The sequence below is a fragment of the Boleophthalmus pectinirostris genome, unplaced genomic scaffold (genome assembly GCF_026225935.1).
Source record: "Boleophthalmus pectinirostris isolate CB_2022bp ecotype Guang Dong unplaced genomic scaffold, ASM2622593v1 HiC_scaffold_18, whole genome shotgun sequence".
In the NCBI taxonomy this organism is placed as follows: domain Eukaryota; kingdom Metazoa; phylum Chordata; class Actinopteri; order Gobiiformes; family Gobiidae; genus Boleophthalmus; species Boleophthalmus pectinirostris.
The window spans coordinates 39,236,794-39,258,069 of NW_026571133.1; the positions used below are offsets into that span (position 1 = coordinate 39,236,794).

Below are 21,276 nucleotides of genomic sequence, written 5' to 3' on the forward strand. Positions count from 1 at the left end.
TCACAAAGCTCTTACCCATTTAGAAGGGTGCACTCTGAAAGCACGGTGAAGTGTCTTGTCCAAGGACACAATGGCAGTTTGGATTAGCTATAGGAGGGCTCGAACCAAAATAAATCCAAAAAGAACTATTTTCTTCATTATTTGTCTCCAAAACCAAAAAAAAAAAAAAAAAAAAAACGGATCACGGATAATGATTCCGGGACCAATCCTGGTCTCAGTCCCGGTCTCAGTCCCGGTCTCAGTCCCGGTCTCAGTTCTGGTTTCAGTTCTGCTTTGGTCCCGGTCTGAGTCCCAGTTCTGATCCTGGTTCTCAGTCTTGGTCTCAGCTCCAGTCTCAGTAACCAGTGTGGTTCCGGTCTGGTCCTGGTCTCAGTCCTAATCACCTGATATTCTACGCGGGCGTACCTCCGGGTCTGTACCGACTCTCAGTCCTTGTTTAGTCCTGCTTCTGCTCTGGTTCAGTTCTGATTCGGTCCTGGTTCAGTCCTGGTTCAGTCCTGGTTCCTCCTGGCTCAGTCTGGCATTGTCACGGAAATGTTATCAGTTTTTTCCATTTTTAGTTTAAACACAAAATCAAAAACTGAAAAAAATTAATCATTATCTGCTTTTTCATTTTGGTTTTGAAGACAAATAATGAATAAAGTAGTTGTTTTTTCATTTTCTTATTTTTGGTTTTATTATGAAAACAAATGAACGAATGATACACGGATTCATCACACATTGGATTCACTGAATACATTACTTTTCAGTGATTTCCTTAAACAGACTGGACTATCACAGGAGGAATACTGGACAATTACATTTTGTTTTATACGTAATAGGTTTTTGCTAATTCTTAAAACAGATTTAGGAAAACCACAAAATGAACCACCAAATTAAAGATGACTGATGATAATGTTTTGATTAAAATGGAAAGCAGTTTGAACCATGGGGATGACAGTAGCTTAGTTGGTTTTAGTATTTATGCGTTGGCAGTTTCAAGTCCCGCTCTTGACTTAAAGAATCATTAGTAGAGCCATGAGGTCAGGTGATCGATTTCAGTGTCTTGAAGTTGGAAAAAAGCTATCCAGAAATATGAAACGTTATTTTATTTTTGGTATTTCTTTTGGCTTGCGAATTATTTGGATGTTGGATTCTCAACTTTGGAAATGGTTGCTCTAAATTTGACAGTATTGTGTTTTTCAAGTTCTAACTGTAACTGTTCAATTGCATATTTATCTAACTGTTACCATCTTTTTTTTTTGCCTTGCAGGTCATCTCTGCTCTATCACGGATCTCCCACCACAGCATCGCACAAATCAAAGGAATCAGGTCTGTATTTACTTAATGGATTTTTCATTTCGTTGTTGTCCACTTTTACACTGCTGTCATCCTATAATCAATTTATGCACCATTTCTACTGACTTACTAACACAGAGGCAACAATTATCATATGAATCTCATTTAAAAACATTTTGTCTAATGATCTTTCTGCCACAACATTTGCCAAACTAACCCTCCAATATCCTTACTCATAAAACAATATGCCAGCTCACATATTTCCACAGTATATTTTGGGAGAATCCTCTTTTGTAGTTAAGAGGAAGTGTTTGATTCATCTTTTCACTTAACTGGGACTAAACATATAACAACTAGACATAGACTAGTATCAGTGCAGCAGGGTCCAGGAATGAGGCCCCTCCTTCAGTTCTTCAGCTAGATTTACTGACTGATTTTCTAAAACTACCTATAGAATACCACAGGGATCGATACTGGGACCAAAATTATTGTTATGTAAATGAAAACTGTATGTAATTATTTATTTAATTTAAAGGGACAGTTCGGAATTTTGGACATAGGACCTCATTTCTAGTGAGCCAGAGTGTTAGTGACGTGTGGAGACACTTTTTGAAAAATTCCATCCAGTCCTTGTATTTGCAGAGGTCGCTGGTGCTAGGCTAGTGCATGTCAATGGCCATAGTTAGCCTGCCACTAAAAACAGTCTTACCCACTCCACAAAACACCAGAAGCAAATCTATTATTACACCAGACTGTCGATGTAAATTTCTTTGTTGATAGCATAATGTTTTAAATAAAACTAACCTTGCACTGCATGAATTGTCGGATGTTGAGGGACTATTTTCTCATATATCAGTCCGCCGCTGCCAAGCTTTCAATCAGGAAGTACAACTCGCTGCTGCTCAGACATAAATTGTTCAAATGCAAGATAGTTTTACTTCTAAAATCATTCTACTAACACAGACATTCACATCGACAGTCTGATGTAATTATAGATTTGCTTCGGGTGTTTTGTGGAGTGGGTAGTGAGTGTTTTTAGTGCCAGGCTAACTATGGCCATTGACATGCACTAGCCTAGCACCAGCGACCTCTGCAAATACAAGGACTGGATGGAATATTTTAAAAAGTGTCTCCACACGTCTCCAACACTCTGGCTCACTAGGAAATATATCCAAAATTCCAAACTGTCCCTTTAAGAATGTCTGGTTGCACATGTAATGACAACAATTAACTGTTTTTTATTGTTTTTATTTAGAAGATGTATTTTTAATCCACTTTTCAAATGCTGTCATCCTATAACCAAATTAGGCCCCATTTTTATTGACTTACTAACACAGAGGCAACAATTAGCATTTGAATCTAATTTTAAAAAAAATCATTTTGTCCCATTATCTTTCCGGGGCGGCAAATATGCCACAACATTTGCCAAACTAACCAATAGCCTTACACATAAAACCATACATGGGGTCCCATAGTTCCGCAGTATATTTCGGGAGAATCCTCTTTTCTAGTTGAGAGGAGTCGCTTGATTTGTCTATTCTCGTGGAGCGGAGCTTGTTGGCACCACATAAAAGGCCTGGTTTATGCGCCTGGGTAACGAGCCGAGGGAGCGTGCCCATTAGGAGCCGTGCCAGGAGCAGACAGGGGCAGACAGGAGCAGGCTCAGGGGAGAGAGGGGCCCCGGAAGCTTTATTAGACAAGAGGGAAAGGGAAAATGATGGCTTGAGCTGGTTAAAAATGACAAAATCATTTCAAGGACTTTGGTTCAAATTATGCGTGAATGAAAACATATTTTGGCTTGTAGCAAAGACCATAAATTTGTACAATAATTCACGTTAGAAGAACTGAAAGGTGTAATATAGAACATCTGTGTAGTAAAGAGGGGCCATTATAATTCTATGGGGTATTAACTGCTAACACATAACGTATTTAGATCACCATGTTACCTTTTATTGTTTTGAAAACCGAATATTCACCGAACATAACCTTAAAATGTTTAATAAGTTTCACTTTTGTTTTTAACGTTCTGAGTTCCCTCTTCCTTTGCTCTCTCCGTGCTTAATCACTCCCCTCTCATGGCGCTATAATGAAATTGAAACTACTGCACATCACGTCAGGTTTGTGAAGTCGTAGTGTATTGTTTTGTATCATGCTTTTGCATATTTATGGAAGATTGCCCTTGTGGGAGCATGGGCGACATAGGCCTGCGGGATGAGCTTCAGATATGATCGTACGACTTAATGTAAAGAGGATTCGAATAGTGAGTGGGAGAGGCCGCTAGATTACTCAGACATGCATGTTTTTTATGAGAGAACAATGTTATAACATGGTAGAAAGTTCCAAAAAGTGAATTCAAATCACCTAGGAGAAAAAAAAGCTGTGTTCAGATATCAAAATTGGGACCAAACCTGGAACTTAACCTGGACAAGGACTACCGAGGTGATATAGTAATGTCCATTATTTGACCCATTCTTCGCTCCTTCTCCAGTTTTTGGATACGTTTAGGGTTTGCCCCCAGCTGGACAATTAGCTTTGGTTTTTGTGCATGTGTGTGTCCAAAATCTAAACCTGGACCTCTGTGCAGTGAGCTAGAATGCTGATCACTCTGCTACTGATGTCGTTCCACAATACAGAGTGATTAAAAAAAAAGATTATTGATGGAATTCCACAGAGATCAGTATTGGCACCAAAAATACTGTTGTTATGAATGTCTGGTTCCACTTTATTTTAGTGTACATTTTAGTGTGTAACATGACATAACTTGTAATAACATAGTAAAGTTAAGTTTAGACTTGTGTTTTATTTATTTATTTATTTTTTACCTTGTACTTAAAGGTTATGTACCTGACTTTTACTGTCTCAAAAACATAACTAATTAATTTTAAATGGTTTACAGTCGTCCCAAGTTATCCTCACTTGCTGTTTACATTCAGAGTATCCTAATTATTCACCATGATGAGTTTATAAGAGTGTTTCACAACTCTCATGACCAGAGCAGAGATTTGTCATTACCATAAAGCTAGCATGCTTGTAAAACTAGCATGATAATGCTAATTGCACACTTCCTGATTATCACTTGACTTAAAACACTTCACAATTAGATGCAAACAGTACACAGTGGATGTACCATATTTTTCAGACTATAAGGCTTGCTGGATTATAAGGTGCAATATCAATAATGTTGAATTCTCTCGTCTATTTTCATACATAAGGTGCACTGGATTATAAGGCGTATTGAGCGAAACCAACGGACGACACTTGAGCCTGATGCCTTAGCCCAGGCGTCCACGATCCTTTGCCCGGCGTTGCCTCCATGTCTTGGTGAATGTGTATTATGAATGTAGATGTGGGTGGATAATTTTAATTTGTTTTTTTACAAGGAGGACTCAAATATACATTGAATAATAATGTATTTAATGCAGTTTTGTGAACATTTATTTACCTTTCACAGAAACAAAACTTAAAGCCACATGGGTAATTTGCATAAACTATGAACAGTGAAAAAACGGCTCACTCCTTGTGTCCTGATGCAGTCAGCTTCTGTCAGACCAAAGAACACAACTCACTGGAATATATGTGTTCATTCTGCGACAAGGTGATGGTGGCAGTGCTTGTTGAGGCGGCGCAGGACTATACTTCGCCCTTTACTTCGCCCTTTACTTCGCCCTTTACTTCGCCCTTTACTCCGCGAGGCTCCTAACTACAGTAGCTGTAATGCTCTGACAATCCATCAAATGGTGCGGCTTCGTAGCTTACCAAAGTCGTACTAAAACATTTTGACAGATTTTTGAGCGCCATGTACCACATAAAAGCAGTTCGAGGGCAGTAAGCAGAATCAGAATTAATACATTGATTTTTGAGAAAATTCAAGGATTTAAAGTGTGCTTTATAGTCCGAAAATTTGTTATTTTAACTTCATGCTCAAATACTTTGGTCTTTAAAATAAAGACGTTAATGAAATAGGTATAAAAAGGGTAGTGTAAAAGGCAGTGATCCATTTCTGTGCAAATATGAAATGACTATAATGATATAATAATTAGTTTGAATATCACATAAACTCTATTTTCAACTCTATTTATTATTTATAACTTACTGAAAAAGAAATTAAGAAATACTAACTGTTAGAAATGCAAATAACCATCCGCTCTTTATATGATCTAGTGTAGGAAATAGGGTTGGGATTTATCATATTCGTGCTTCCACAAATATTGCCGTTCCAAATGTCCTTCTCAGTTTGCCGTTGGATTGGAGTGGTCCACACAGAGCCATGACCTTCACCCTATTTCTGCACTTTGGGAAAAATGATTAAACCTGTGCCAAGTTCCTCTGCAGCTGACCTCAAAACTCCACAGCCAAGAACTTCCTGATCATATTCCAGAGAAATTTCCTAAAAAGTTTTGAGTTCCAGTGGACTGTGTGTAATCTCACCAAGTACTTTTGCAATATTGAGGTCACATATATTGCTGACGCTCAACAGATTTGGGAAATATCTCATGACAGTTTTGAATTATGTTATTTATTTATTGGCCAAAACATGACCGAAATATGTGTATTTTTCTTAGAGGTTGTGTTCATATTCATGGAACACATAACACACAACTGAGCTGAGGTCAGATCATAAATCAAAGATGGAATTTGCTGTTTCAGACTTCAGATTTGTACTGGTTTATGATTCATATAATGGTGTAATTACTGGGCCTATCCACATTACTGGGCCTATCCACATGAAACAAAAGCTACCACACACAAAGTCCAAAGTGACGCCATTATTCAAATCCAAAGATGTGGGTTTTGTTAGTTGAAAGGGCTATAAGACACAAGATTAATATGTCAAATTGAAGGTTCGACATTTGTGTTTCATATGTTTGGAGATTTCTTTCAAAAGCAGTGAATCTGCCTTCTATCCATCCATTTTCATCCGCTTATCCGGGGCCGGGTCGCGGGGGCAGCAGTCTAAGCAGGGACTCCCAGACTTCCTTCACCCCAGACACGTCCTCCAGCTCCTCCGGGGGGACCCCGAGGCGTTCCCAGGCCAGCCGAGAGACACACTCCCTCCAGCGTGTCCTGGGTCTTCCCCGGGGCCTCCTCCCGGTGGGACATGCCCGGAACACCTCCCGAGGGAGGCGCCCAGGAGGCATCCGGTACAGATGTCCGAGCCACCTCAACTGGCTCCTCTCGACGTGGAGGAGCAGCGGCTCTACTCCGAGCTCCTCCCGTGTGACTGAGCTCCTCACCCTATCTCTAAGGGAGCGCCCAGCCACCCTGCGGAGGAAACTCATTTCAGTCGCTTCTATCCGCGATCTCGTCCTTTCGGTCACTACCCAGAGCTCATGACCATAGGTGAGAGTAGGAACGAAGACTGACCGGTAAATCGAGAGCTTCGCCTTTTGGCTCAGCTCCCTCTTCACCACAACGGTCCGATACAGCGACCGCATCACTGCCGAAGCTGCACCGATCCGCCTGTCAATCTCACGTTCCGTCCTTCCCTCACTCGAGAACAAGACCCCGAGATACTTGAACTCCTCCACTTGAGGCAAAGTGCCTTCTAGGGATGTATAAAATATTGAAATATCGATATATTGTATCTTTTAATGTGATGATTCAGTATCGATATGGTGGGCTGCTGTATCGATATATGGCCAAGAGTATTTTTTTGGTATACTTTTTTTGGTTTTACTAAATTATTTTGTCACAGTGCTACAGTTTTGTTGTTTGTTTATTGGAAGGAAATTCATTTATGTGACACATGATGTTTTCACTGTTTTGACGATTGCAATGGCTGTTTTTGATATTCACTTTGCACAAGAAGTGGTTTAACAAAGACTTTTCGTATCACAGCCATCATTTAGCCTTTATTTTTATTGAACCGTATTGAATCGATTTGAAATATATCATACTGAATCGAAAGTGCACTGTATCGAGGTATGTATCGTATGTCATGTTGTGAAATTCCATATGAGTGCAATATCCATTTAGATTGAAATACATTGTGTCTAAAACCTACCATATTTGATTTAAATGTGCACTACGGAACTTTCCAGGTTGAGGGTCCACTACCATGGAGATGCTATTGCTTTGCCTGTACTGTTCAATTCAATTCTTTTCAATTATTGGTGTTTTTATAGTTCAAAAATACCTTTAAAAACATGCATTCGGACTGTGACAGATCTCACCTGTAAATAGGCCTGGAGGCATCTGCTTCTCATTGTTATGGAGACTGAGTAGGTTAAAGCCATACTTTGGAATATTGGCGATAAAGCAGTAACACCTCTATGGAGACAAGTAACAGGCAGGCCACTAGAAAAGTTACACAATGCATTCCCTGACTGTGAATCAATTGCCAAGGATATTTATATCAACAAACTCCAGAAATGTTCCAGAGTCTTTGCCATTGCCTTGAGGATTACATCTAAAGACAACAAGAGCCTTTATGTGATCAATACATATATATAGTAAGCAATTTTTGAAAATAAGTCAGCTGTGTTCTGTCTGCCTTTGATTAAAAGCCTTGTATTGTTCAATAATCAGGAAGTGTGTTGGCTTGCTAGTTGCTGTACCATGGCAGCAAACTCCACTCTGGCCTCTTGTAAACTCATCGTGGTGAATAAGGAATGCGTAAGGCAAGTGAGGAATAACTCTTGACCATTGCAAACTGTTTAAAATGAACACTTTTTAACAAAATCATGTATAGCACTTGGTAATGTGGTAATACAGGAAGTGCGTGTTGAGGCGGCGCAGGACTATACTTTGCCCTTTACTCCGCGAGGCTCCTGACTACAGTAGCTGTAATGCTCTGACAGTCCATCAAATGGTGCGGCTTCGTAGTTTACCAAAGTCGTACTAAAACATTTTGACAGATTTTTGAGCGTCGTGTACCACATAAAACCTGTTTGAGGGCAGTAAGCACAGCCGGAATTAATACATAGATTTTTGAGAAAATTCAAGGGTTTTAAGTGTGCTTTATAGTCCGAAAAATATGTTATTTTAACTTCATGCTCAAATACCTGGGAAAAATGTGGTCTTTAAAATAAAGACATTAATGAAATAGGTATAAAAAGGGTAGTGTAAAAGGCAGTGATCCATTTCTGTGCAAATATGAAATGACTATAATGATATAATAATTAGTTTGAATATCACATAAACTCTATTTTCAACTCTATTTATTATTTGTAACTTGAATTGAAAAAGAAATTAGGAAATACTAACTGTTAGAAATGCAAATAACCATCGACTCTTTATATGATCTAGTGTAGGAAATAGGGTGAATAAGGAATGCGTAAGGCAAGTGAGGAATAACTCTTGACCATTGCAAACTGTTTAAAATAAACACTTTTTAACAAAATCATGTATAGCACTTGGTAATGTGGTAATACAGGAAGTGCTCCACTGTGTTTTTAAACTCCATGCACCTTCACTTGAATCATTTAGCCCTGGAATTGCCAATCTCTACTAAATAAAAGGTAAAAGGCAGCTGTTAACTTGAAAACTACCACTTCATGATATAACAAGGTTTAAAGGCTGTATAGAGGATTTTTTAAGGGAAGTGAAATACAGCAACAGTCCTTTTTCAAATGTTGTGCATGCGTGACACCACCTTCCTCCTCCACAGCTCCCTCAGTAGAAACACCTCCTCCCGCCTCTTTACTCTAGAAATCACGCTTGTTTACAACCAATGAGTGTTCAGAATTACTGTTGAAGTGACCTGTCTAGAAGTCATTTAGCGACCAACGTCAACTGGACAAAAAGTTTGGACCCTCCGTTTGCTTCAGTCGCGCCATCGCTGGAAGGAATCTCCAAGAATCACCTCAGTTTGTCTTCGCTCCTTTTCCCCTTCTCTTCTTCTTTCAGCGACCTCAAAAACAGACTTTCTTTTGCGGCGAACTGGTTGTGGATTCTCGTCCGCCATCGCAACAAACTTTGTGCGAATTGTGAGGAAGCTACAGTTTGAAAAAGCCTTTAAGAACCGCTGCATAAACCACGTAATCCCCGCGTGCTGGCGAGTCAGTTACACTAGAAACATCGGGAGTTTGATTGACAACCTAACAGCCAATAGAAAATGAGGGAGATAGATTTTCATTCTTTTTTTTTTTTGGTCATCATAATTACAAGGCTGCTGCATCTCCGTAATGGTATTTTAAACTTTCATTGACAATTTGAAACAAACAAAAAAAAATCCTCCATACAACCTTTAACAGAGCATTTTGAGTTTGGAAATGTAGGCAGATAATAAAGTCTTATTCAAATGTTTGAATGAAACAAAACACAACTCCAGGTATGATATTAATAAAGTAACGGCATTATAACATGGCTTAAAACTCACAAGAGTTAATGTTGCATAATATAGGACCTTCAAGTACAACCTTGGCAGGTGTACACTTGGCAAAAGAAGAAATTGAATTTGTCAACTGGAGAAAAGTTTTTTTGGCCAAATACTTATCCAAGTTGCTTCTTCAGTTCTGGTTGAAGGCCGGTCACTGCCTTATATCTGCCTGAATGGAGGAGCTAACTACAATGAAACTACTCTGAAACGAACACCTTACTTGTTGACAGTTTCTGTTAGTGAGCTTGATCTATTGAAGGTATTCGACCAAATAATCTTTTGTCCAGTTGACAAATTGAATTTCTCCTTTTGCCAAGTGTTGTACTTGAAGGTCCTATATTACGCAACATTGACTCTTGTGAGTTTTAAGCCATGTTGTAATGCTGTTACCTCATCAAAAACATTCTGTCTGGATGACAGAAGGATTTTACACAGATATACACTTGTAAATGAGTATAATTCTAGCCATAGTAGTAACTGTACTTTAACTTGAGTACAAATATTCAATACCAAGAATCCGTTAACCCCTGACTTAGCCTCTATGCAGAAAGCAAATGTCAGCCCACACAATATGTAAAATCAACACGCCCTCGCGTTCTGTGACACGTGCAGTTTAACCCTATGCGCCCTTTATAATGTCTGTCACCCACGCTCCACCGGATCCGCTCCGGGGCTGTGTTCTTCCTGGTCCCAAAGGTGAAAGGTCGCGTCACTCATGGTCTGGTTCACCGGGCTGTCCTTGAGAACCCACAGCTCGTACACAGAGAGTAATGGACCTGCTGTTGACAATGTGTACCCAAGCAGAGAGGAGCGGAGCAGCTGACATTTATAGAAGCTTGGGTTGTATTGTGGTATCACGTTCCTGTTTTTGATCATATGAATCAAGGAAAAAATACATCAGAAGTCAAAAGTTAGAACATAACTTGTCATGTTAAAAATTCTCTACAAACTTGATTTTACAACACATTTGAATACAGAAAATAGCATGCATTTTAAACTAGTGATGGGACTTTCGGGTCTTTCATGGGATCCACATTTTTGGACCCATTTGTTTCAAAGACCCATTCAAAAGCTCTTTTTATATTTATTTATGTGACAGAAGCCAGTGTTATCTACAACCTACCATATTTTCCGGGCTATTAGACGTGCTCTTAAGCCTTTAACTCCAAAAAACGACTGCACGCCCCACAATCCAGAGCGCCCTATACACGAATCCATTCGGGTGTCCCAGCACGACTTCAGTAAACTACAAAGCCGCACCACCCACAGCGCACGCAAACACACACGGAGCAGACAGCGACCGAGCAGCCACACTCATCACTCCATGCGAACGAGGAACGGAACGAAGGAACGAACCGAAAAAGCGAGTTCAATGTGCCACTTCTAGTCACAACTGAACAACTGAGTCACTGCGAACACGCCGACAATCCAGCGGTCCCAGACAGCACCCTCCCTACACGCCACAACTGAACAAAGCCCAGAGTCACCGTGAACGCGCCAAACAAAGTCCCACTGAATCATCGAACTGTTATTTTTCATTTAAAGTCCAGTGAGGTTTATTTGTGAAAAAAGTTTGAAAATAGAGCATTTAATGACAGTGCGTCTTATAATTCAAAGCGCCTAATAGCCTGGAAAATACGGTAATCACAGACAGAAAAGACCAAGGCCTAAGATCTGTTTAAAATTGTTAAAAAAGAGAAGAAAACCCTTTGAAATTATGAATTGTGTAAATAAAACACTACACACTATCTGTTATTATGATGTTTTTTGTGCTTTTGTGCTTAGCTCTTGATAGGCCACAGAGCCATAGTTCTACAACGAGCCAGGGCTTTATGTTTATGTACTTTTATCCAAAGCATTTCCCAAAAGCAGAGTTGCTAACCTGTTATAGTAACTTGTAGTTGTCGTTTCAAAGCTAACAAGGCTCATGCCACACTATCGTTAACTAACTTGTTAACATGGTTGCTTCCATTGTCAGCGTACGTACTGGAGAGCTTCTGATCACATTATAACATCAATCTGTTTATGTACATTTAACATGATGCTGGAATTGCTCAAACTGTACAAATAAATGATACATGTTGTAGAAGTTTTCAGCTTGTTCAAGAAAGGGTGGAAGTAAAAGACTGGAGACCAACTGGATATCTTAAGCAGCAGAAGTTTATTTACCATCAGTAATACAGGCCCAGGGAGAAGTTAACATGGTATGATTTCAAAAGTGATCATAGTAAGGCAAGGCAAGGCAAGTTTATTTGTATAGTACAATTCGTACACAAAGTAATTCAAAGTGTTTTACAGAATAAGAAATACATTAAAATTACAATAAAAACAAATCAAAACATAAATAATCATAAAGATTAAAATGAAAAAAGAGAGACATAAATTAGAGAGAAGAGTGCGGAATGAAAACCCATCAGTCATATGCACAGTTAAACAGAACTGTTTTGAGCCTGGATTTAAACAGCGTCAAAGTAGAGTCTGTCTCACATGTTCAGACTGTTCCTAGGTTTTAGTTGCGTGAACCTGAACACTGACTCCCCTTGTTTAGTCGTGACTCTGGGCACCAGCAGGAGGCCGGTCCCTGAGGTCCTCAGAGTGTGAGATGGTTCATATGACACTAACATGTCACAGATGTCGTTTGGTGCTCGGCCATGGAGAGACTTGTACAAGCAGAGCTGCTTTAAAGTCTCTGAGGCACAGGAAGCCAGTGCAGAGACCTGAGCACAGGACTTATTTGCTTGTACCTCCTAGTTCGTTAACTAACTTGTTAACATGGTTGCTTCCATTGTCAGCGTACATACTGGAGAGCTTCTGATCACATTATAACATCAATCTGTTTATGTACATTTACCATGATGCTGGAATTGCTCAAACTGTACAAATAAATGATACATGTTGTAGAAGTTTTCAGCTTGTTCAAGAAAGGGTGGAAGTAAAAGACTGGAGACCAACTAGATATCTTAAGCAGCAGAAGTTTATTTACCATCAGTAATCCAGGCCCAGGGAGAAGTTAACATAGTATGATTTCAAAAGTGATCATAGTATGTATGATCTTTGAGTGTTCAAGCCCCTTTACTATGCTTCCGGAGGAGGAGGTTTATAAAGCAAGTGTGGTGAGACTCTAAAGGCCAGTAAGCACCAGTTAGTGAGACTATGAAAGCCAGTAGACACCGGTTAGACAGCAATATGCCACAATTTAGATAATGGGGTGCCAATATGCCAAGAGAAGAGTCAATATTAAACTGAGATGTATGTGGAGGATAAATTACTTTAATTCTCTTACATTATGGACTTAACCTCTCATGAAACACACATGTTGCCTCTTTGCTTCGACCATAGACAGTATAGACTTTTGCCAAGATGAAGCGAAAAAGCTGGAGAGTGCAAAACTTTCTGATTAGTTGATTACACACTACGGGAATTCCCATAAGAGAGTTTCTGTTGCACGTCTGGAACGCCCATGCTGCAGACCAATACTCCACACTTTTTGTAGTACACTAACCACTCTGCATGCATACTTTCTCCAACTTAATTCCTTTTGTATATAGTTCTGTTTAAAGTTTATACAGCCAGAGTGTACCTCATCCATTATTAAACACCACCTCCCCAGTCTGTCCACCGTCTCCCCACATGTGTAGTGTTATCATGGTGTTCCTGTAGCTGTGTTCTTGTGCCCATGGGCCTGAGCATTGACGTCCCAGAGCAGAGCATTGATCGTGTGTTTAGTGTGTGCTGCTGTAATGGGCCCCGATAGTTCTCGTCATTGTCACTGTGTCAGCAAGAGGCCACTCGGCTCGGAACCGCTGCGCTCAACACTTTTCAAAGGGCCTGTACATACACTATGCAAGATTGACTTATTTTAGCTTTTAAACTGGTTCGAATGTTGTATCTTTATTATAAACGTATAAAGTAATATGTTTAGTTTTGTTTGTGGTGTTCCTTAGTTGTTCAAATTGATTTCTAGTCCTTGTGTCTTTATAGAGCTTTTCACAAACTTCGCTTGTTTTGGAGATTCTGTATATTGAAACCTGTCCCATGTCAGATGGATATGTGGAGCACTCTGAACATGATCAGTCTGGAATGGCTCTCACTGAAAGAGATCGGGAAAAAGCAGAACACCATGCCGAAAAAATCTAACTTTAGTTACATACTGTTGAGAGAAAAGCACAGAAATCTAAAATCATTATAATCTACAATAGGTTAAAGTACGTTTGTTGCTGTGATTGGTTCACATGCTGCTCGGTGAATTTGAACCTCACAGTGGGAGTATCTCAAGATGGATTGTCGTGAGTTTTTGAACCCACAAATATTGAGATAATCCATCCTGCTGTCCAAGGTTTGGAATGTGTACAGTCCCTCAATCATCCAGGTAGAATCCATGGCAAAAAGAGGCTGCTTCTTCAGTTCTGACCTGAAGAACTGAAGAAGCAGCTTGGACGAACTGCGAAACATATTCGACCAAATAAACTTCTGTCCAATTGACAAATTTAATTTCTCCTTTTGCCAAGGTTTGGTATGTTGCCTGCTTTCTAAAAATGGAACTATAATCAAACCTGTGTTGTCTGAGTCTTAACCTGCAGATAGAGACACATCCAAGTTTGTCTCATTCCCAGTATATGGACAGGCCTCATGTGAAAGCTCAGAACCTCCAGAATTCAGTCAGTGAGCTGAAGAGGCTGCAGTAGCACTGATTTATGATCGGCTGCAGGTGCTGGGGTTTAGGTAAATGGTCACATTTTTATACAGCGCTTTTGCACCTTCGAGACACTCAGAGCACTTTACAACAAGAAACCCATTCACACACACACACATATTCATACACAAGTGTACGCAGACACTGGGGGCAAGGTAAGTTAAGTGTCTTGCCCAAGGACACAACAACAGCATTCATCTATGGGCTGTGGGCTGGTGCATTTGACCAGCTTAACCAATGATGTTTATGTCAAGAGCAAGAGCGCCAACCTTCAGATCAGTGGACAAACTCTCTACCAACTGAGCTACTGCCCTTAGTAGGTTAGGGAGGTAGTGGCCATTCGCATCAGAGAGAGGCATCTTTATTTCAAACTCTTATTCAATTCCCACTACATTGACATTGCATATTTCTGTAGTGTCAATGGGCAAGACATTTCACATACATTTGCTACTGTATGAAGGTTTCATGGTAGTGAATGGTTTCTTGATGAAGAAGCAAAAGTGGTTCAAGTAGTAGAGTCATCATCTTGTCACCACAGGGTTGGGGGTTAGATCCTATCTCCTATGACTGTATGCCGTACATTTCTTATCAGTGGTGAGAGTGGAAAGCTAAATATTAAATACTATTTTACATTTTAGGGTAGAAAAATTACCATTTTACTTCATTACACGAGTTTCGGTTTAGTAGTAAATAGTATTCTTCCAGGCGTCATTCTAGGCAAAGTAATATCATCTCCCAGCAGGCTTCACTAACTCCACCAACTCCACCAGAAAAGTTACAAAGTGCACCTTTAACCCACTAAAGCACACAAGTATCTGCAGAAAACCAGTCAATCAAAATGAACCATGTCGTCTTTTCTCGACTGAGCGACTCCAATAGTTCTATTTTTTTCATTTTACACTACACGCATGGACAATTCACTATTCCAATCGTATTTCAACAGAAGGTTTAATTTCACTTGTGAATGAAGAGCTGGTGCATATGACTGGATTTTGCGTTAGTCTTTTCCCCATGAATCCTCTAAAATCCTCTTTGGCTTTGGCTTTTTGGCCCCCTGTCCCAGGACATGACCTTGTGTTATCTCAGCTTTAATCCGGACTCGCCCACATGCTGTTTCCGACTCGGCCCGGCGCTCTCTGCCCATGTCTCTGCGCCGTCCCGAGACCACCCCGCATGTAACCTTCAACTCACGGGACCCCCGGGACCCGCTGGTGCTCAGGTTCTCTCTCGCTCGCTGCTGCTGTGCGTGGGAGTTTTGGCGGAGTAATGGCGGAGAAGTCGCAAGGGAGATAGAAGGGAGATGGGGACAGAGAGTTAATCCTGTACGGTATTGAGGAAAATATATCATAGCGTCATACTTGCCATAGGAATGTACAAGTCTGAGAACGTTAATAAATATTAGAACACGTTAACTAAGCGTGAAAGCAAAAGTACTGACTGTAAGACAATGTTTACTGCAGTAGTGATACAATGAACCAGCAATAAAGTATTTTTGATTATACAGGATTAATAAAGTAGTTGACTGATTATAATTCACAATACAGACATATTTTTCTAATATTTAATGATATGAACGATGTACAAATCAATACAATACAGTACAATATGTTTTTAGGAACATTTATTTTTATTAAAAGGATAAACCCTTTAAATGATACAAACTAACAGGTACAGCAGCAGTATCAACAGTGAAGACATATAGGTCCCATCCACACTAGTACATATTCGAGTCGTTTTCATTGTGGATGCGATGTTCGTTCACACTAATCCAATGGAAAACGGCTCCAGAGACGGAACGATCTGGTGCCGCCAACTCCCACAAATTCATCTGAGTACAGATCTGATCCAGCACTGTGTGGACGCCTGAAAACGTTGATAAACTGATGTAGGAGCTCAAGTTGTCGTCCTAACTGGACCACGTTACTGTGACTTGCATCTTCGTGACAATTGGTCAAGTGACGCTATTGCAGAAAACAGTTTAAACAGACTATAGACAAACAGCGGAGCTAGAACTACTTACTACTTTCACACTTGCCATCTTCCTCAGCTCGAAATCGGCTGCTGCAACTTCAGACACGGTGTTCCACTTCCTTGTTTTGACCGCCCACGTGACATTGTGACGCCAGCTTAGTCATGTGACTAACATTTCAAGCGGTTTTGCGATAGAGAAGGCTTTGATTGTGGACATGTTTGGAAGCAAATCATTTCCGATATGGTGATACGGTGATTTGTTTCAGTGTAAACGTAACCATAGATAGATAGATAGATAGAGATAGAGGGAGAGATAGAGAGATAGAGAGAGATAGAGAGATGGAGAGAGAGATAGAGATAGAGAGAGATAGAGAGATGGAGAGATAGAGATGGAGAGATATATGTATATATATAGATAGATAGTTGATTGATTGATTGATAGAGAGATCTATCAATCAAATGTATGGAGGAACATCTTTGACCTTTAACCTTTGAAATAATGTCTCGTGTGTGGTTTGCCCAGTGTCTTTCATTGCTGTTTTGTTCAGATTAAATTTGTATAAAAAACTGAAAAAAAAAAAAAGTTTGTTTCTTTTCAAATATGAGCTCCAATTCAAAGCGTTCACTTCAAGAAGCCTGCCCTTATTCTAATGATGTACCTCATCTGACACACTGACTCAGCTCATGAAAAATGCCTGTGTATCTCTGTATGCCCATGACCCTTGAAAACACAATGTACTTTGTTAGCCTGCACATTAGGCACGCATATGACATGCTAATGCTAATGCCTTCCTCACAGCGCGGCCCTATGCAGATTTCATGTATATGACACAGGAGCCTTTGGCGGTGAGTGTGGACACATGTGGCCCTTGTACAGGACAGCAGAGTGGCTCACTCTTTCCTTCACAGCAACGCAATCATGCAAAGAAAAACACAGCATTTCAAAAAGGTTCTAGGGTTATTATATGTTATACAATGTAAACTACACCATCTGTAAATGTCTGAATGTATTTGAAGTTTTGCACAGAACACTTACTTTATAAATCTTCTAACATTAGTGACATTTATCCTTTAAAATTTAAGAAATCTGACATTGAGTCTGGCTGCAGTGAATGTCATCAGTCATAATAAATGACTACAATTTCAAACTCAGTTTTGATATTAAGGAATACTCTGTACGGATTCTTATACCACAATGATAATAAAAAAAAACCTCATTCTTAAAGACAATAGATTGTGATTTTCAGCATTTTAAAATGGCACTTTCTTTTCTATTCCCATGTGGCCTTATATCTGTGTAATCCCTCAGTGGTCCAGGTAGGTTCCATTCTGGTCCATGTGCGTACCATGCGAGTCTATGTGCTCTTATACTTGTTCTGATACAGCTCAAGATCATTCTAAAGTTATTCAGGAAAGGTCCATTTGTGTCCTCTGAATGCATCTTTTTTAGTATTGATACCTGCTGGATTGTGTATCTATTTTAGTGTTGATTAGTATCAGATTTTTCGATACTTTTGATGACCCAATATCACTACAGACATGACGGTACATCTTCCAGTTGGTTTAAACACCATATTTCTACAATCAACATTAGTCTGCCTATTTTACCTTTTTTATTTTAACTTTGATTTTTCATTGTGCAATTAAAGGTTCTGTATTACGCAAAATTGACTCTTGTGAGCTTTAAGCCATGTTAGAATGTTGTTACCTCCTCAAAAACAGTGTGGAGTTCATTCATACATGCTTGAGTAACCCTTTATTATTAGTCTGTCTTCATCTCCAAAGCTCAGAATGCTCAGCTCCACCTTGTGATGTCATGAAGCCGTAGTTTAAGTTAACAGCTACCTTATGCCTTTTATTCAGTGGAGAGTTTCAATTAAAGAGCTGAAATAATCTAAATGATTCTAGTGAAGGTGTATGGAGTATTGTGATGAGGATAGATAATGTAGATCAGAAAATAGCCTAATATGGGCCCTTTAATGTCCACAATTAGCGTTAGAATAGTTTTAAATTGCCGGTTTTACGACACTGCACACCGTTCCTAACCCGTATTATTGCTAAGCGCTCTGAAGTTACTTTTTAATGTGCGTTTATTGTTGTCCATTTGTCAGGGCAGCTCTCAGTGAGATTATAAAGCTTTTGTTCATTAGTGAGCACACGTTGATTTATTTTTACACGAGTGGAGCCTTAAAACGGCGGTCTCTCCGGCCCCTCCAGCCCACAGACACGACACACTACACACTTCATCACAACAGTATAAAGTTCACATGGAGGTACTGTGTCAGGTGTATGAACTCACTGTGGGCCTCTAAAACTGTGCAGGGAAGACATATAAGTTATCATTTAATACCAAAGTCTTTTAAAGGTGTACTGTGGAACATTTGGGTCCGGTCAAGCAGTAACGGAGGGAAACAGGGGCAGATTTTTGACATTCAAATGTCTCTTATTCAGAACCTAGAGGGACTATTGAAATAAGTAAAGTATCAGAATGTAGGAAAGAGTTACACTCCAACAGGGTCAAGTTAAACCTGTGATATTCTTTCAAGTTGTTGACAAAAAATTAAAAAAACTCATGTCAGTAACGAAGGGAATGAAATATGCAGCACTTTTTGGGCAGTAAATACAAACAGTGATAACTCTTGGTTCTCACTTACATATCCTTAACAAACTGGTTTGAATATTTGCTTCATAAAGTTTTCTACCATATGGTACAAGATTAGGTTGAAAAACCTCTTACTTTTTGAGGAATGAGAAGAAAGGTCATGGTAACGGAGGGAAAAGTAACGGAGGGAAAATTGTGCAAACAAGTAGAAGGTGCATGATAAAATAATCATCAAAATAATTTAAAAATGAGTCGCGGCTACGTCTGGAGAACAATCTGTTATTGCACTGGAGGCGTATAGCGCGTCATTTCTGGTAGAGGAGAGGCGTATCCCCCATGATGCATGCTGAATAATTTTTTGGAGTCACTGTCTATGGTTTGGACCCAAGTTCGTGTTCACACCACAGGGACCGCACCAGAGTTTGGCATTTGGTGCTGAATCAAGCAGACCCAGATCACCCTTAGTCCTGTTTAGTCCTGGTTTAGTGTGAGTTTTAGTTCTGGTTTAGTTCTGATGTAGAACTGGTTTTAGTTTTGGGTTAGAGACTCGGCCTGCGAGGTACTCTCCGGCGTATGGGGGGGTGGGGTTGTGCTTTCACGGCCTGGTACCGCTCCCCGGCTTGGGAGTTGGGGACCCCTACTCTAAGGTAGTTGCGACCGAGAAGCTGAAGATCTAGAGATTGGTCCCACTGCTCTTAACAGGTTGCCCCGGCGGCATTGGTGGATGGGTCAAATTCAGGAGGACAAATTTGCCTATGGGGAAAATAAAGACCTAGCCACCTAGTGCCTCCACTCAGTTTCATTTCTCTCCAGCGACTAGGTCAGGAATCAGAATACACTAGATGGTTTGCAAGAATCAGCAAAGAGTCATACATTCTGTGTTGGCAATGATTCCTGAGATCGAGGATTTAAAGCCGGAACAAACAGAATGTTCGGTGAATTTCATCAAGGGGAAAGACGTTATTGCCCTTCTTCCTCCGGGATTTGGGAAAAGCTGAATATACCAGTTAGACCCATTAGTGGCGCATTACATACGACAAATAGCAGCGATTGGTTAAATGAAAAAAAGTATCCGCCTACCATCGAGCGAACGAATTCTAACACTGCGAGGTCAGACGAAGTGAAACCGTCTGATGAATCAGGCTAATAAAGACTTGCATTAACAGTGACATTCCTGGCATATAGCACTAACAAACAAATACACACAGGCACCTTTGAAATCCATGCACCTTCAAATTTCAAGCTTAAACTGTATCTACCAACCTCACGAATCACACTTTAAAGATACAAAGTGTTCTCATTGGACATGTTTAGGTGATTCAGCTGGATAAATCTTTCTCTAACTACATTTCTTGTCAGTTAAACATTGTTTTTTTCAAAGCAAGGTTACCAAAGTACTTGCGTGTCTTTGCGGTTGCATTAGCAAAGGTTTTACCCAGGTGCTCTTCTGGTTGAGGATCAGACACTCGTGGGATTGCCCAAGTAAGGCTGAAACGCATTGCCATTTTTTAAAGCCATAATTCAATAAAGGCTTTTAAATATTTTCTAAATCCCCGGAGTGCGTCTGTCCTGCTTTAAACACTGTGTTTGTTTGTCTGTCTGGCACCAACTATCATGCATTGTTTACTTGCCCTTTCAAACTAGCCCCTATTAACTACAACATAACCTTTTCAAGTTAGACAGCCGCTCTCCACTTTTTCCTGTTGGCCTCAAACTTTCTCTGCTCTGTTCTTCGGAATACCAGGAGAGCTCATCAGCGGCGCCCTGATGAAATTATAAGCGCGCTCGGATTGCACCTGAAAGCACCATTTAGACGAAATGAAAACGGCTGGGATGGGAGCACCAGCCCTCTCCAGCCAATGCAAACCTGCGCTCTTCTCCACAAACTAATGCGTAATTAAATTTGGCCCACCGGGACATTAATAACTTCTAATATAATGCACATTTCATTGGAGGGGGTCGTGGATGCGAGGGTGTTATGGTTCTCCTGAGCGGCTCTCCTTCTGCGCTCAGGCTCATAAAGGGGGAAGAGATGGTGCCATAAATCACACCAGGCTATTGTGTTTGTAATGTTGTAGAAGAAAGGAGATAATTAGCTTTACAAAATGCACTTTCTAATAGAGTTACAAAGTAGACAGGGGTTTGCACTGTGCTGGTGATGGTGGAGGTTTGGTTAGTACTATCACCTCTGCTGATGCTTTACATTGTCCTCACGCTGGAGGGGACCTACATGTATCTCATGGTGGAATGTTTAGGAGTTACCATGGTGTGCACACATTAGATTGTCTTAAAACTCAAGAAAAAAACAAAAAAAACACAAAATGGATTTAAACAGCACATTTTCAGGAACCCATGTTTAGGAGTCTGAATTTCAGCAAAATTATGACTGTGAGGGACTTATCTGACAGTATA

General features: G+C 40.1%; 1 protein-coding gene across 1 annotated transcript in view; it reads left to right on the forward strand.

The window, feature by feature from the left end:
• vav2 (vav 2 guanine nucleotide exchange factor) overlaps nt 1-21,276 on the forward strand; it is a 581,772-nt gene that overhangs the window by 389,481 nt on the left and 171,015 nt on the right. Inside the window, exon 3 of the mRNA XM_055153246.1 lies at nt 1,253-1,311. Coding sequence (XP_055009221.1) covers nt 1,253-1,311 — 59 coding nt within the window. The remainder of the gene's footprint in view (nt 1-1,252; nt 1,312-21,276) is intronic.